The following is a 16,837-nucleotide window of genomic DNA, read 5'->3' as shown; positions in this document are numbered from 1 at the left end:
GCACGACAGCATTACCTCGGGAAAGAGATTACCTAATGAAAAAATTTGAGTTTTTTGATTTCGGATGACCTAGTGATATGTTCTAAGGGAGTACCGCAATTCAACTCTTTTTCGAAGCGCTTGCGAATATTTTCTATCACGGGCGAATTTTTATATATTTTTTAATGAAAATTGTACACAATACTCTTGAAATGTTATATTTTAATGTACCACTAATTTTAATGAATAAATTTCAACCGTATCGTCGGAAAAAATTCACAAAAATATGCCTTTTTTTGACCGAATTAACTTTACCCCCCCGGCGCTCCTTCGCCAACCCTGTTTTCAAAGAACAATAAAAAACTGACAATGGGAAACATGTATGTTGTACGTTTTTATCTATGATCGATGCTTCAAATCGTGGGTTGGTTTTCCGCTAGGTTTTACGATGGTTTTACGGGTTTTACGTCATGAAATCGGTTTTTATTTTTTCTGTTGGGTTGGTCTATTACGTGATATCCAGTGAAGATATCAACGCAATAAGGCATCACCTTTAGGAAGATGGGCTATGATTGGTTAAAACGTATTTCATCATGCTTACACAGTTGCGCCACAGGAGTAAGTTGCGCCGAGTGTCCTTAGTTTTGAGGTTAGCTCATTTTTGAAAACCATGTCCGCCGGCTTGGGTGTTATTTTAGGACAAACAAAAAATATTTTGTCGTATAATACGAAAAGTTTGCTTCTGCGTTACGTCCAGACTAGCGAAAATGTCAACGCTAAAAAATATACTGCTTCTATATTGTTGCCGCAAACAAAGTTTCCGAGTCGAATTAACGGCAAGAAACGAGTCGAAATGGATAAATATTTATTAGAGGTAATTCGTGCTGATTTCAAAAATTGAAACCCAACTATGCTCTAATTCCTTGCTCTTTGTCTATACTCTATTCGAAAAATAAAAACGCCACAATAATGGTTTATTGTTGATACTATTTTTCACTTAGCATTAAACCTTCCAAATTCGTGATAAATACCATCATCTGGTCTGAACATTATGTACATCTTTCTAAATGTACTTGTACAAGCTTGATTATTCCTTTGATTCATATGAAGTTTTTTGAAAGTTTGGTGTTATCAAAATATCGGTAATTTCTATTTGTGCAAAACATCGTTTTCATTGCAGAAATGCGGATTCTCCGAACTCTATAGTTGGCAACGGTCTAATCTTTGTGAGCCTGATTTTGTCTTGCATGATGGACCACCTTATGCCAATGGGAATCTACACATGGGCCATGCCATAAATAAAGTAAATAAATCTTGATTCTTGCTCTTGAAGTTGACTTACAAATTTCTAAACCTACTATCTATAACTTAATCTTGAACAGCTATTAATCACTGGTATCCATTTTCAGATTCTCAAAGATATAACAATTAGGAGCAAAATTATTCGTGGTCAGAGAGTGCATTTTGTACCGGGATGGGACTGTCATGGCCTTCCCATTGAAATGAAGGCTTTGATTTCATTAAAGGAGAATGAAAGGAAGTTGACACCCGTTGAAATTCGGCAAAAGGGTAAAACCAACTAACAAATATTAATTATGCCACTGACGGTTGCGACAAATTCGCTTCATGCATGATGGCGACAGACTGGGAAAACCAGGAATAGTCGCGTAATTTCATCTATCAGGAAAAATCGGAAACAATAGGGAATATCACGGGCCAGATGAAAAAATGTACTTTCTTTATAATTTTTGTTCAAACTTCACCTATTCTCCTCAAATTTAGCTAAGCTAACCTTTGGAAATGGTATTGTGCACTTATTAATTATTTGTATGAAAGCAAGTACACTATGTGTTTTTGAATGTGGGTGCTTTTGGTTATAAAAGCCATCCAACATTACCTAAGTTGTGTGGAAAAGATCAATAAATTCTGAATTTGTTGATGGGAAAAGTCAGAGAATTTTATTTGAGCAAAATTGTTGCCACTCTGTCATGTGAAATTATGAAAATCTAAACCATGTACATCTTTGTAGAAATTCAAGCTTTCCCAGTGTTATTCCACTTTGAAACGAAATCATTGAAGAATATCACGAGCATTCCGATTTCTCTAGTGACTTCAAATTTTGATTGTATTTAGTTTTATAACTTACAGTAATATTTTATATTATCAATCTTGATTTATATAATTATACTGCCGCATTATTCTAAATATAATTCAAGTTTTGGTGCTGGATGCATCTAAAAAAAATCGTAATTGACAAATATATGCAGGCTACTCCTAAAGGGACATGTAGAAAATAATTTACAAAACGACATCTTGGAATCAACAGTTACCTTATACTCAGAGTCAAATTATATCTATTATAAATACAGCAATGATAATGTTCTCCTACATTTAAATGCTTGTTGAATTTATCCATATTATTTACAGCTCAAAAATACGCAAACGAGACGATTTTGAAGCAGCGGGATGTATTTATGTCATGGGGTATTATGGCAGATTGGAAAGAATCTGGTTGTTACTTTACGCACCATACGTCATACGTTACAAATCAGTTACGGCAATTTATAACCTTGTACGAAAAAGATCTTGTGAACAGGGATTTTAAACCAGTTTATTGGTCACCGTCATCAAGGTATCATGTAATAATTTATATATAACACAGTACAGTGCTCACTGATTTGAATCTATAATTGTTAGCGATTTATGTCTGAAAAACTTCGCATAATAATTGTAGCACAATGTTTTTCAATGTAGTTATAGAATTACGTAACCATGAATTATCATGGTTCTCGATTTCAAGTAATTGACCTGATATTAGTTTAGTGTTTTTGAAATTGATAAAAACAATTTTTATTCAGAACAGCTCTGGCAGAATCTGAGTTAGAATACAATGCACAACATATAAGCAAGACTGCTACCATCAGGCTGCTTTTGGATGTTCTACCTCCAGCCCTGGAATCGTTGAAAGGGCGCCCAGTCTACGCCCTTACATGGACAACCACCCCATGGACATTGGTGGCCAATCAAGCCATTGCATTTGCCGAAGATGTCAAGTATTGCGCTGCAGAGGATAGTGAGATGAATTTTTACATTGTTGCAGAAAATTTACTGAATGAAATTCAAGAAAAAATCGGAGTTCTAAAGCCATTAATAACGATAACAGGTGTGCTATTACTGATGCAAGTCTTACATAAATATATGGTATGTGTAAGAAATGGAGAGTATGATACTAGTGATTCGAGTACCACTTGAACATAAATTATATGTAACGAAAGACCGAATCATGTAATTCGGAAATAATGAATGTTAGTATTCTGGTTGAATATTTTTCCATGTGGCTTATCTCGATGACGCACTTATGAAATAATTCTCTCTCTTATTTAACAATAGTGAAATTCTGCACACGGTGCACAAAATCTGTCTGGATATTGAATAGCTGAGCATAGCTTGTAAAAGTAAAATTATCGTCATTTATATGATGCATTTAATGCCCATGAACAGGAACTGAGCTTCGTGGAGGAAGATATGTACAACCGCTAACAGGTTTAAGTTCACCATTTGTACCAGGAAGTCACGTTACAACTGAAAAAGGAACAGGCTTAGTGCACATAGCCCCAGGACATGGAATGGACGATTTTCTTATTGGTTTAGCAAACAAATTACCAGTGGTAAGTTGGGTACATTCGAATAGACTAAAATATTAATCAATCTCATGTATGTTCCTGTTTGACATAATTATAAATGCATTTTTGTTTGCAGTTATCATTCGTGGACGAAAATGGTTGTTATACTGCCGATGCAGGTTCTGACTTTGTTGGCTTACATGTTCTAAATGAAGGTGGCAAAGCCATCTTGAATAAAATACAAAGTAATGTGGTTCATACTGAAAATTATCAGCATAGCTATCCATATGACTGGCGCACTAAAACGCCAGTTATTGTAAGAGCCAGCAAACAATGGTTTATCAAAACTAATGCTCTCAAGCAGCAGGCACTAGTAAGTATTCAAATGTGAATGCCGGATTTTCATCATTGCAGTACAAAGTATGCAAATGTGTAACGAAAAATTTTAGTTCAGTTAACTCAGACATTTTCATTTCAAACTGAAATTTCCTATAGATGACATAAAACCCAATCACAGTTTCAAAACAAGATCTTTTATAAAAAATGACTCAATATCTATGACGATTGATTGAATAATGAAGAAATTTAGGTTCAGCAAAATATGAGGTTGTCCTTGAATCTATTGAGGGTAGGGAAATATGAGTAAAGTGCGAAATTTTTTGTATCATTCATTTGAGGTTCTCAAAATGGTAAATATTCAAATCTTTCTGTGAACTTTTTTTAACTCGGATTTTAGGATTCTCTGCAAAACGTTTCGGTGTACCCGGCAAGCAATAGTACATCTTCTATCAATGGTTTGACACAACAAGTCAAGATGAGACCTTATTGGTGTATTTCTCGTCAGAGAGTATGGGGAACACCAATACCAGTTTTGTATTACAGAGATAGTGGCGATATAATTACAAATAGGTATGTTTATCATATTTTACTACTTTTGCTAGTTTCCTGTATACTTTAACATGTTACAACTATCTTAATGTGAATCATGCTTCACTAGAAAGATGTGATCTATTGCAATTTAGTAAGTATATATGTATATGTATATATATTATTAAACTAAGTAATTAAATATTTTGCTTAGAGATTGGATCGAAAGGTTGTGTCACTTGATGGGAAAATATGGTCTTGATTGCTGGTGGGAATTACCTATTGAAAAATTAGCTGGTAAAAAACTCTTACGGGAACTTGAAGTTGATGCTTCTGAGTTGGAGAGAGGCCAGGTGAGAAACTCGAGTTGACAAGACACATCAGGAAAGACGATAAAGAATTCGTAGCATGAAGACCAAATAATGTTTTTCCTCATATTCATATTTGCAGGATATTTTAGACATTTGGTTTGACAGTGGCATATCTTGGTCCACAGTATTACCTGACGGAAAAGCTGACCTGTACCTAGAGGGAATCGATCAATTTACTGGCTGGTTTCAGTCATCCTTATTGACATCCATTGCACTCCAAGGTGCTGCTCCCTACAAGTAAGTGTTACGGATTCTACATTCTACAATGCATGAAGCACAAAGGTAGAAATTTTTTGCCGAAATCAGAAATTATTTGCCAAAACAATAAATTACGTCACGTACACATTTTATATATGTGCTATATAGATAAATGAAGCATTTGATTTTGTTATTTTGTTGCGCACTTCTAATTAATGTTATGATTATGAAAAAAGTGTAGGTATTGTTCGAACCAAATGGTTATTTACTATATATTTTAGGTCTTTATTTGCTCATGGATTTGCAGTCGATGACAAAGGTCATAAAATGTCGAAATCATTAGGGAATGTGATTGATCCTGAAGAAGTTACTCAGGGTGGTGAAGATCTAAAGAAAAAACCAGCTTATGGTGTAGATACTTTACGGTACAAATATTAGTCATTCTTAGAGTATAGTGAGTGTGTGAATACAGTGTATGCCTGTTTGTACTTGCTCAGAAGTAGTTATTTAACGTAATCTAAGAATTTAAGAATTTCGCTCTAATCTTATTCAACCAACTCTTCAATTATAGGTGGTGGGTAGCAAGCCATGGCACTCAACATACACTAGTTCCTGTTACAGAGAAGTTATTGAAGGGAAGCGCAGAATCCGTGCAAAAACTTAGATTGATATTTCGTTTTCTCTTAGGTGCTCTGCATCCATATCCTTGTGATACTCCTATAGAACCTGAGTACCATTATCTTGATAAATATTTGTTACATCAACTCTATCATTACGATAAACGGGTAGGATGTGTTTGCAATAAAACGTTAAACATAAAAATTTATTAGGTTTATCTGAATTGGGGATCTACTATTGGGGATAACAAATTCATTAATTAACTTATTATATAACACATGGTTATTTTCCTAAAATAGTGTCATACATTATAGAATAGTGATGAAAATAACTTGGTTTTTCTCATTCTTCTAGATTGAAACATTGTACAGTAATTACGAGTACCACAATGCCTGCAAAGTTATAACACATTTCGTAGCAAATACAGTATCAGCATTATACTGTCATTTGGTTAAAGACAGGTTGTATTGCAATAGCATAAATTCATCTCATCGAGCTGGTGCTGTAGATATTATCAGCGAAATACTGGCTGTTTTAACAAGATCGTTAGCACCAATACTTCCGCATTTAGCAGAAGAGGTCTGGTTACATCATCCTGATAATCTCGGTAACAGAAAAATATTTGAAACGTCAAATGATTTTCTTTCACAAAACAATTCAAAAAATGGTCATGATTGTACTCAAATTTTATGTTGCAGCCTCTGTCCCCCTATTTCATAGTGCGCACAAATTGCCAACAGACTGGGACCAACCGAGTATAGCTAAGATGATCGAAAGTGCGTTAAACATAAAAGCTGCAGTTACCAGACTTGCAACAATCAACACTTGGGAATTGGCAGCTACCATTACGCTGAACCCAGCAGAGTATTCCGTAATCAGGGTAAGATTTAGACCTATTTATAAGCATTCAAAACAAACTTCTTTAACGAATTCAATTACAAACTTTGAAGAAGTTATAGCAAAGGTCCCGTCTATCGAAAAACCGTAAAGTTTGTGCTTGTCTGCTTCATAGGCGTTGCAGAAAGATGAAAGTTCTGAGACATCTCAACTATGTGAGCTATTCCAACTCTCTGCAATTACCTTAACAGAAAAAGATGGTATCCAAGATGCAGTAATAGATTTAAAACCAATCCGAAAATCACTGTGCGCACGCTGTTATCGGTATCCAGAACCACAACCAGGCAAACTTTGCGCACGTTGCGATGATATTCTAAGTCACCTTTCAACGTAACTAAAATAAAGTATATCAGATATTTATAATTTTTGTATATAAGAATACAGTATATAAAAAAATAGTTGACTCATTGTGAAAAGGCTTAGCTGATCTTACGGAACAATACCTAATTGCATTCAATATCCTTTTCACAAGTTCAGTGGTTCTAGTCATTGTAAGAAATTTAATAAATACTCGCCTGTTTTAACATTCGTTTTATTTGAGGACAGTATTACAAGAAACGATTGTGCAGCATTACAGCCAGACAAATTGTGATATTGAAGCGAATTTAAACACGATCGATGATAATTTTTATACCTCAAAGATGAATAGTTATTGTGTACAAGCATTGCGTGAGATGTGTGTAACAATTCGAACAACGTATCAATTGTTTATTAGCATCTGCCTCACCACAATATCGATAATTAATGTTCCAAGATATTACTACTGAAATACAATTATACTGATAAATATTACTGAGTATTTTTGTTTGGTATGGAAAAATAATAATTCAGATATTGTATTATACAAGTTTAAGTGAACAGAAAACCAATCCTAGTTATTAATATTCATCATATAAGTTTGAAGCTTGGACAATATTCACATATTCGAAAAACGGATTCATAAAAAAATAGAGTCTGATATTTTATGTTTAAATTCTAGCTGTGCTGTGATTCATAATCACTATGCTCTGCTTTGGTGGCTTACTAAAATAATATAGCTTAAAACGTGGATATTTCAAAATATAAAAATTATTTCTATTTTCGTCAATGCATGCAGTTTGGCATATTACAGAATTGTACTGTTAATAAGGATATTAATTCAATTTGCAATGCAGTTGTGAATATCAAATATCTTTCGTATACGGATTTGAAATACCTGCGTAACTGTAAGTGTGCAAACATCAATTTCAGCTACGTCAAATGATTTCATGGAAGAAATTGCTGAATACTTGAATTAATGTTGCGCCCAGTAACTTTGTAAAGTGTACATATATTTCTTATTTTTATGGTTTGACCAGCTACCAATAGTTAGCCAGCCAGTTAGACCAACTGTAACAAGATCTTATTTTACTAAGAGCTAATTAAGCCAAAGGCTGTGTATTTATATACATCCTTCATTTGATTCCCAATAACAATGATAATTACTAAGGTAAGTGTACCAATTACTGACGCTGTCCCAATTATCAAACTTTTTTGGTTGTATCGATTTGATCTTCAGTTCTAAAATTATCTAAAAATAAATTTGGAGTGTCTAACTCTCTAGCAATTCGTTTTAGTAGTCGAGAAATTCAGAATTTATGCCGTAAATTTATAAGTTTGAGAAATAAAAGGGTCAATAATTGAGTCTAAACGTGTCAATAACAAATACACTTATTTTATTTGTTAAATAAGCATTTTTTCGTATTGAGATTCTTGGACGTAATTCGTGATCAACTACTATTAAGAAAATATTACATTAAATATCGAAGAAGCACCATCGCATGCATAACTGCTTAGTACCTACAGTTTTAACAATGCTGCACTTTCATTCAAACACAATTATTCACCAACAACAGGCCGAGAAATTATAACAAGCTCAATATAAAATATGCACTCTGCTAAAAAAAATTTGGTTAATGTAATGTTAATTTAACTAATATAAGTAGGGAAAAAATGCAGTCTGTACTGCAACGGTAAAACATTTACCTTCAGTTGTGTTAGTGTTATGATCTTTGGACCTCGCAAAGATTACAAACTTAGTATTAAATCAATGTAATTATCAACTGGCATTGAAAACTTGCAAGCGTCATAGCACAATGCAACGTGCACTATATGCAACAAGAATGGAAACTACAACGGTGTCTTGTTCCTATGTAACACATTGAAATTCGTGCAAGTTTTACCTAAACAATGATCACAGATACTATTAATTTCATATTTACAAAGTTATAAAGCTTTTGGAGTTTGCGGTAATTCTGGGATTTATTATAAATCTAATGTCTAATAATAAATATTTAAATATACAGAGTACTACATGAGGAACGTAATATAGAAATGTACGTTTCTTTCTTTCATAACATTTGATTTACTCTTTTCTTTTAATAGTTAGGTCGTAAAGATAATTTATGTTAAGTGTATTAAGAAAATGTGTCAGATGCGGCTGATATCCACTGCTTGCCAACTTATCTGCAACATGGGCCAAGTATGTCCGTAGTTCACAAAAAGCTTTGTACAGTTGTTGCAATTTTGCAAAATTAGGATGCACGTATCCCATGGGAGTGATAATCCAACTTTGTGACCGCACGCGATTGTGAAATTTTAAAATAACTTTGAAAATGTTGTGCAGACATGTTCGCATTTTTTCTCCTCGTGGGTTTAACATACACCTAAAAGAAAAAATGATCACGTCAGTTCTTCTTTTTTGTGTTGGTGAAAATTTGATGCAATCTCAAATATTACACTTTTATATTCTGAATATTCTATTCAATTCCTGTGTCATAGCATGCAGCTGTGAAATTATACCAAATTTGTAATTTTTGAATTTATCTTCTATAGAGTAACATATCTATTACAATTAACTCACCGAGAGAGAATTTTCTTGATATAGCCCACATGGGTGAGATAAACCTGATCAATGGTTATCGCATTTTCCAGATCTTTTTCAAATTCTGCCCAGCTGGCATGAAGTACGCTGCACGTTAAGTAATTATGCAAAGCTGTCATGAACTGCATCATCGAGTGTCTGAACAATTGTATCTGTGAAAAAACCAAACATATTTAAGATCCAAGATCTTTTGGCCATGGTTTAGAGCCTATACCTGGTTATTTTGTGCAAAGTTCACATGGGGGATTTCAGCATGGGCAATGAAGGCATGTTCATAGTTCTAATCATGCTACGGATTCACAGCGGCATCTCAATTACTTTAGCTAGAGTTCCGTAATTTGTTTACTTTAGTTTCCGATGGGGACTTTGCATAATGACTTTTTATAGAAATACAGTAAATACGCACCCCATGATATTCTTTAGAGTTCGTGGCTTTTCTTTCTACTTTCAAAATGTGAAAATCTTCTTGTAGAACCCACATGACACGTCCAACCATGAGTAAAAATTTGAACACCTTAGTATATTGCAACATCGACATCTCATCTAAGATTATGTTTAGTGGCCAGGAAATTTTATAATTCAAGCATAGACATTCTAAGGCTTCTGGATTTGAAACCTGAAATCAGTAATTAATGTGAGACACATTCACTGAGGCTGACTGGGAATGATTCACTATTATTGACATTATAAAATGTTAATTGCTGTGGATTACCTGTAACTGAGAAGGTACATCAGTGACAGAAAGACTGAGTCGTTCTGAGTTTGCATAGCTGCTACTGAGCGATGCAACAAGCGCTTTATTTAACAGATTATTTAGCGTCGCTGAATTCAACAGATCTGCTGGTATTGAAATCTCATAAAGTCTTGTGAATAGTGACTTTGTTAAATTTTTAGCAAACTCGCCATTCAGTAAAAAGAAATAACTTCTAAGGCTGTGTAAATGAGATAAGAATTTGTGTTCGCTTAGCAAGTACTTAATGATTGCATCGTTTACAAGTCTGCTCTGGACTTGCAAAGGAATAGCGACAGATTTTTCTAAATAAACATGCAGTGATGTATTGTCGATCATCTCTACATCTGTTACAGTCAACACTGATTCTGAAGTTGGTGTCATCGCAGCGGAGCTGAAGCCCAAAAAATTAGGAAACATCTGAGATCTGTCTGGAAATTTGAAGCCACTTTCCGAAATGTCTGAGCGTGCTGTATCGGCAGTTAGTATTTCACCTGTAGTCAAGGCAGATCGCATATCAGTGCTCATTTCAGATAAAGGAGTATCCATACACTGTTGTAGTTGCGACATGCTACTGCTCATTGATAGAGGAAAATTATCTGTGGTACATGACATGGGTGTAGTGTTTTCTTGAACGATTTGTTGTGAGCTAGCCGATTCTGAAATTGGGAATGGTGTAGCGACGTCGATATTATCATTTTGTTTATCAACAGAAGCACTGCCATAAACATAAAATTCCTGTTCCATGACCCGGGCCCGATTTTTTTGAGCCTGAGTTAAAACTGCCGGTTCATTTCTGACTATTTCATCTGGTGCAGTACTTTGATCAGTGGAATGTTGCATATTTCTATTTCTGTTTTTCTGTGCATCTGTCAGCTCTCGTGCTATATGTTCTGGGATTATCAATGTTGGCATTTCTTGACCAGTACGATGTGCCATGTTTCTGTTTCGGTTCTTTTCTGCATCAGTTAGTTCATGATCTATCAAACTCGTTATTTGCAGCAGATCAATTGGAACCTGATCAGTACGGTGTTGAATATTCCGATTTCTATTTATTTGTAATTCAGAAAGACAACTTGGAGGAATTGACTCCATTAAAATTTCATCAGATTGTACCTGATCAACTGAACTTGCTGTGATGTTTTTATCTTTATTAGAGCAAACACTTCTTATCTGATTGTTGTTTGGTGTCCAGTCATATTCTTCTCGGAGAACTTTGAGCTTGTTACGTTGTAATTCTGTTAGATTATCGGGATTTCCAAACTTCATTAAATTCACAATAACTTCGTCATTCAAGATTGGAACTGTTGAGTCTCTATCTAACCCAATGAATGCATCCAAGTTCCCAGTATTTCTGATTCTATTAGCTAGTGCTTCTTTTGTGATGTCTGTTCTATCGATGAGAAAGTTCTGCAACTTATTTTTTTCATTGTCAAATTGCTCGTAATAATCTTCACCCGAAAATACTGTATGACCCATTACCCTATTTTTATTTGTTTGCAATATTTTTCTCTCTAAAAGATCTTCTCTGATTTTAATTGGCTCTGTTGACAAACTTATCGGTGTGATATTTAGTACGGTAGGCCGAGGTGATTTAATAGTAACACTTTCAGTTACTTCAGTGTTTTCATCTTTTGCATGAACTAGAGTGTCTTTATCAGTACTTTTTGTTGGAGAATTTTTTTCATCATTTGTAGCTGATGTGGAAAGTTGTGAAACATTACTGTTTTCATCTTCTTTTTTGTTAGCATTGCCATCGACGTCACTCTTCTCGGATTCAAGTAGCAGTACGGGATCATTCAAGTTTAAATCTTCAATGTAAAGATCAACACTCTGTTTTTCAAGTTCTTCTGTACCTCCCTCAATATTATTTGAAATTTCTGTCGTGAAATGGTTATTCTCGTTTGAACTTGTCACTTTCAAACTATCTTTCATCTCCCACACTTCCTGTTTAGCTTGGGACAAAGCAGCTAACCTCTTGTCAAATAATTCCATCCGCCTGATACGCCAATCAGCATGAACTTTGCGTCTATCGGCTTCAATAGCTAATCCGTTGTAATACATTAGAATGTTCTCTCTGAAAAAAATCATGGACAACTAAATTCAATAAAAATACCTAATACGAAAGTGACTAACTGTCATATGAAATAAACCTCACTTTTCTTGCTGCATTCTTTCAGCCTCTTCTTTTTGTTCCCTGTTAATTTTCTCCATAAGTAGTTGATCAGCCTGTAATTGAGCTTCTTTATCCCTTTCCTTGCGAAGAACAGCCTCTTCTGCTTGGTCTTTCAATTCTGCTAATAATTCACGTTTGCCTTGTGCTATTTGCTTGGCAATTTCCTCCTGTTCACCTAGAAATTAATGACTTATGAACGAATGATCTAAACCTCGAACATTTATGCTCATCACATATAAACGTGGTTGAATACCCATGAGATGCTTCAATAGATGACATGTACTAACGTTTGAGTCGAATTAACATTTCCTGATGAGCAATATTGACGAGTTGTGCTTTCTTTTTCAGGATATCCCTGTTTTCTTGGAGTGCTGAACAGAGGGAGACATTCGTACCGAGAGCTGATCTACCTCTAGTCATATATTCATTACAATGCATCTGTTGTTCTCTAAGCTGTCCTACACTTAAGCAAACGCGCACAGCCGGATAGGAAGTCGCCAAGACACCGCACAGTGGATTCTGATGAATGTAAATAGTTTTTATAATCAAGTACAATATCAAGAACAAAATTGAGACTGCACTTGTTATGTTTAAATTGTCTTATATAAAGAAAATTTACCTTTGGATCACAGATCTTCAGAAGTCTGACTGCCTTCCCACATTGTAGTATGGAATCCGTTAATTCTCCTAAGAAGCCAGGTACTGATTTGTGGTTTATTAAGAAACCCTTTGTCCAAAACCTATGTCCACGTTGTCTCAGATACTGCGGTTTTACTTTGATCATAAATTCTCCATATATATCATCACAGACACCTTCAAATAACCACTTTTGCAGAAACCTGAAAACAGTGATAATTACAGTGCAATCAAAAATAAAGTAACTCCGTAAGGACTTCTAAGGAATGATAGCTAAAATTCTCGAGTTTCAGTGTTTTTATTTTTAAATTACTAATGTGCATACCAAAAATAAACCTCACAACAAGCCTTGAGTACGGAATAAAACACCAGAGCCACTTTTGGCTGAGTAACCTTGGTGACTTCTTGGTATATATGGGTTAGAATTCCGAGACCCTCGTCAAGTTCAACTTTATTTTGACTATCGCAATGACATAGTTTAGCTAGTTCCGTGATTATAAGGCCCAAAGGACGAACTTGATCAAGTAAAGATAGCAATCCAATCGATTCTTTATCCACGCAAATGCGATCAATTGCTGCTCGGTGTCGAAGCAGTACTTCTTTAATTTTGTTACACATTGCCTGGAACATCACCACATACATAATAAGTTATCAAAATTAATGAGCAATGACAAAAAATATGATATTTTAGATAGTGAAATTTTGTGCAATTCCCATGTCATTGAGATATATGAATTACCTTAAATATGAGTCCTTTTTGTTGTAGTTCACCAGTTTGTGGATGCGACGCTGTTAAAAAGCTCAAGGCTTTGAAACAATTTCCCCAATGAGTGACAGGAGCACAAACATCCTTCAAACTTTCAATACTTAATCCTGGGACAGCCAAGTTAGGTTTCAAATAAAACCCTAGCTGAAATTGTTCACAAGTCAGAAAAAAATCTTTTATTACACTTCCGCGATGACAGTGATGGTAAGAAATAAGCATCAAAACTAATCATAATCATAATAAAAAAAAGTGAGTGAACTTTTACCGAATTATCATACATGAAACAGTCCGACTCAATCCCAACTAGCAGTAATTTGATGTCCGATAAGAATCTTTGGCTGGAAACTTCATAGATCAAACTTACAGAATCGGTAAACTGAAAAATGACGAAAATGCTGTAGCAACAGAAATACAACAGTCAATACATAATCAGGTCTGCAATTGTTAATTTGAAACCATCGTACGCTAGACATATTTTCATTCAAGTGTAAATGTAGTAGAAAAATTATGGATTCCATACAATCATGAGAGACAGGCTAAGTAGTGTATTGTTACCCTGGTCAATCCCATTTGTAAAATGTTGGCCTGTTTTATTCTTCTTATGTGAAACATGGCTTTGGGAGATTCTGTTATAAAGTGTAGCTGCTTTGGTGGATCAAACTGACCAAGAGTCTCCCATGTACGATAATTAGACACTGGCTGACTAGTGAGCACATTTTCCCAGATATCGGTGACACTATGCTTAGCAGTACTTAATCTCTCATAAATATAGTGATTAGATACTTGGACATCCCAAATATCAGAAGCACTGGTGTCTACACATGGCGGATCGGCACCCTCCCAGGACGGTTCGAACTCCGTTACCAATCCCTTGTTCTGCAGATAATGATCACCTTCTACTTCCTCTGCGTCTTCCTAAGCCAGTACATACAAATATTATTATACTTTAAGACGTTATTGTAATTTTTCAGAAATACTTGGGTCATTGAAACAGGAATGGTGCACACTTACCGTAATATTTGGAAGAAAATATGATGGCATACTGTAATCTCTGAATGCGGTAAGCTCTAGTAACCCTTTAGACGCTTTGGATGCTATAGGTGGTATGGTATTCCCACTGCTGAAGAAGTATTATTTATATCATTCAATTTCAATAGTATGTGCTTAAGAAATTCTCATCAATTAGAATGAATAATAGAGAAAATGGATAGATTAAGTTTCACTGACTTGAGGTAATAAAGAAAGAAACAGAAAAGAGTTTTCCATACGTACATTATTGCTATGGTAATGATATAGTATGTAAAGCATAAAATATAGCTATTAGTTTTATTCGTATGCAAGATTCCGATCAAAATTATGGCTATATTGGGACAGTTTGGTTAAGATTATTTTTCCGCAAGTGGAACAGTCAAAATGATAACATTACTACTCGTATTATCTGTGGCAAATGTGCGAAGAGCCAATACTAAAAGTAAGGAACTCACCGAATGGATTCGGTAGCAATTGTGGTAGTAGACCTAAATCTTCCAAGAAACGATAGTCTACTACCAGGCTCAACTGCACAGTTTTGTATAACAGAACTATGCTTGATCCCCAATAATCCTTCGAATACGTCTGAGACAACAAACGACTCCATCGGATAGCTTTGAAACGGAGTAACACCTTTGCCATCCCATAATGACTCAGGCAGAAATGGATTAGGTTTTCCATAATGGAAGACATTCTGTAATATGAATTTCAGACTTTAAGCAGAAAAATTCGCAAAACTATCATTAGCTTAATAATGGATTTCATGGATTTTGCAGGAATGCATCTAGATAACAATTATTATTAAACAGCTTTCAATGGCGTTTACCAGTTCTTTTTCTGGCTCTTGTGCTTCCAAATTTTTCAGACTAACAAGTAACTGCAGAGTGGAATAAATAGTTGGATCTATGTCATCCTCAGAGTCAATTAATTCATCGATAAACACTTCAAGCTCCGTAGCTTTTGCCACAGATTTCTTTCCAACTTTTAATACAAAAGCATGTTTCAATAATTCAACAATAGGGTCCTTATCTTTGCTCTTCTGTCCTGCTGTTGGGATACATTTAATACATTATTAGTAATTCCAGCAGCTTAAAACAGCATGAAATTTAAAGGATGAATGGTTTTTTCTGTTCCAATCAATACTAGTGAGTCATACTCACCGCCTATTTCGTATGTTTCTATGGATTTGTTCAACAATACACCGTAAGCTTTGGACCTTAATTTTTTGAGAGTTGCAGAATAATCTTTCTGTGGAATGTACGGATGTTTGTCAGCAGTACTCTGCTTATGGAGGAAGTTTCTGCAGAGTTCAGTTAGGAGACCATAAGTACCTGCGTCGCCAGTGTATGAATCCATTTTTTGTTCCATTTGATCCGTCATAAATTTGCATCAGAGTCATACATCTTTTTAAGCTTGACAATTCGTAACCGCAATTATAATGTAGGAACAATACAAAAGCGTGACAGGCAAGACAGCATAAATTTTGTATTTCTTTATATTTATTAAGATTGGATACTGGTGGATTGAAACTCTTAATTTCAACTTGACGGGTAACCTCTTCGAAGCATATAATTAATAACGTCCACTGTTCTCGTACACTTTGGTCTTTATCATCTATAGCTAAGCGAATTTCAAGGCATGTATGATGCGTATGATGTGAACATTTTTTCAAAAACTCAAGTTGTAAAGTTGTAAATACCGCGATGGTGAATGGCAAATAAATAAAACACCGATACCGTGCTGCCAACTTTTTCGCTTCGACAATGCGCTAAAATAGTCGGTGACGTCGAAAAGGTAGGGCACTACTTACATATATAATCAGTGGCAAGTATTGATAATATACCTATGTATTCATGTACTACACGGTTCGCTTAATGCATAGGTCCTGCGTTCTCCAACTGATGGCGTTACGGTCTTCACCCGAGCAGATTATGAAAGGACTGTTCAGTTCTAAATGATTGAAAAGTCAGTATCGCCGAAGAGTTATAAGATATTGTGCTTACTGTAATACCGGCAGCGCGTAGCCGCGCTCCGAATTTATCTTG

At 35.0% G+C, this 16,837-nt stretch overlaps 2 protein-coding genes across 2 annotated transcripts; one reads left to right on the top strand and one right to left on the bottom strand.

Annotated features, from left to right (window-relative positions):
* Window positions 1–584: 584 nt before the first annotated feature.
* Window positions 585–7,077, top strand: LOC124409624 (isoleucine--tRNA ligase, mitochondrial). The gene is made up of 15 exons (XM_046887358.1): window positions 585–853; window positions 1,160–1,282; window positions 1,389–1,548; window positions 2,407–2,611; window positions 2,838–3,142; window positions 3,481–3,647; window positions 3,739–3,975; window positions 4,339–4,511; window positions 4,684–4,822; window positions 4,920–5,077; window positions 5,320–5,463; window positions 5,610–5,823; window positions 6,011–6,263; window positions 6,355–6,536; window positions 6,669–7,077. Exons 1-15 carry the CDS (start codon window positions 650–652, stop codon window positions 6,885–6,887), a joined length of 2,883 nt encoding a protein of 960 aa, XP_046743314.1. The 5' UTR covers window positions 585–649; the 3' UTR covers window positions 6,888–7,077.
* A 1,210-nt stretch (window positions 7,078–8,287) lies between these two features.
* On the bottom strand, window positions 8,288–16,550 carry LOC124409623 (gamma-tubulin complex component 6). Its single transcript, XM_046887357.1, has 15 exons — window positions 15,953–16,550; window positions 15,619–15,839; window positions 15,248–15,486; window positions 14,775–14,883; window positions 14,319–14,678; window positions 14,029–14,139; window positions 13,737–13,907; window positions 13,323–13,618; window positions 12,981–13,200; window positions 12,649–12,880; window positions 12,344–12,536; window positions 10,168–12,262; window positions 9,862–10,071; window positions 9,435–9,607; window positions 8,288–9,237 (listed from the first exon to the last, which is right to left on the bottom strand). Exons 1-15 carry the CDS (start codon window positions 16,170–16,172, stop codon window positions 8,937–8,939), a joined length of 5,151 nt encoding a protein of 1,716 aa, XP_046743313.1. The 5' UTR covers window positions 16,173–16,550; the 3' UTR covers window positions 8,288–8,936.
* Window positions 16,551–16,837: the final 287 nt, after the last annotated feature.

This window comes from Diprion similis, chromosome 8 (assembly GCF_021155765.1).
Source record: "Diprion similis isolate iyDipSimi1 chromosome 8, iyDipSimi1.1, whole genome shotgun sequence".
Taxonomy (NCBI): domain Eukaryota; kingdom Metazoa; phylum Arthropoda; class Insecta; order Hymenoptera; family Diprionidae; genus Diprion; species Diprion similis.
The sequence above is the reverse complement of the archived record's forward strand: the minus strand, read 5'-3'. Positions and strand labels throughout refer to the sequence as shown.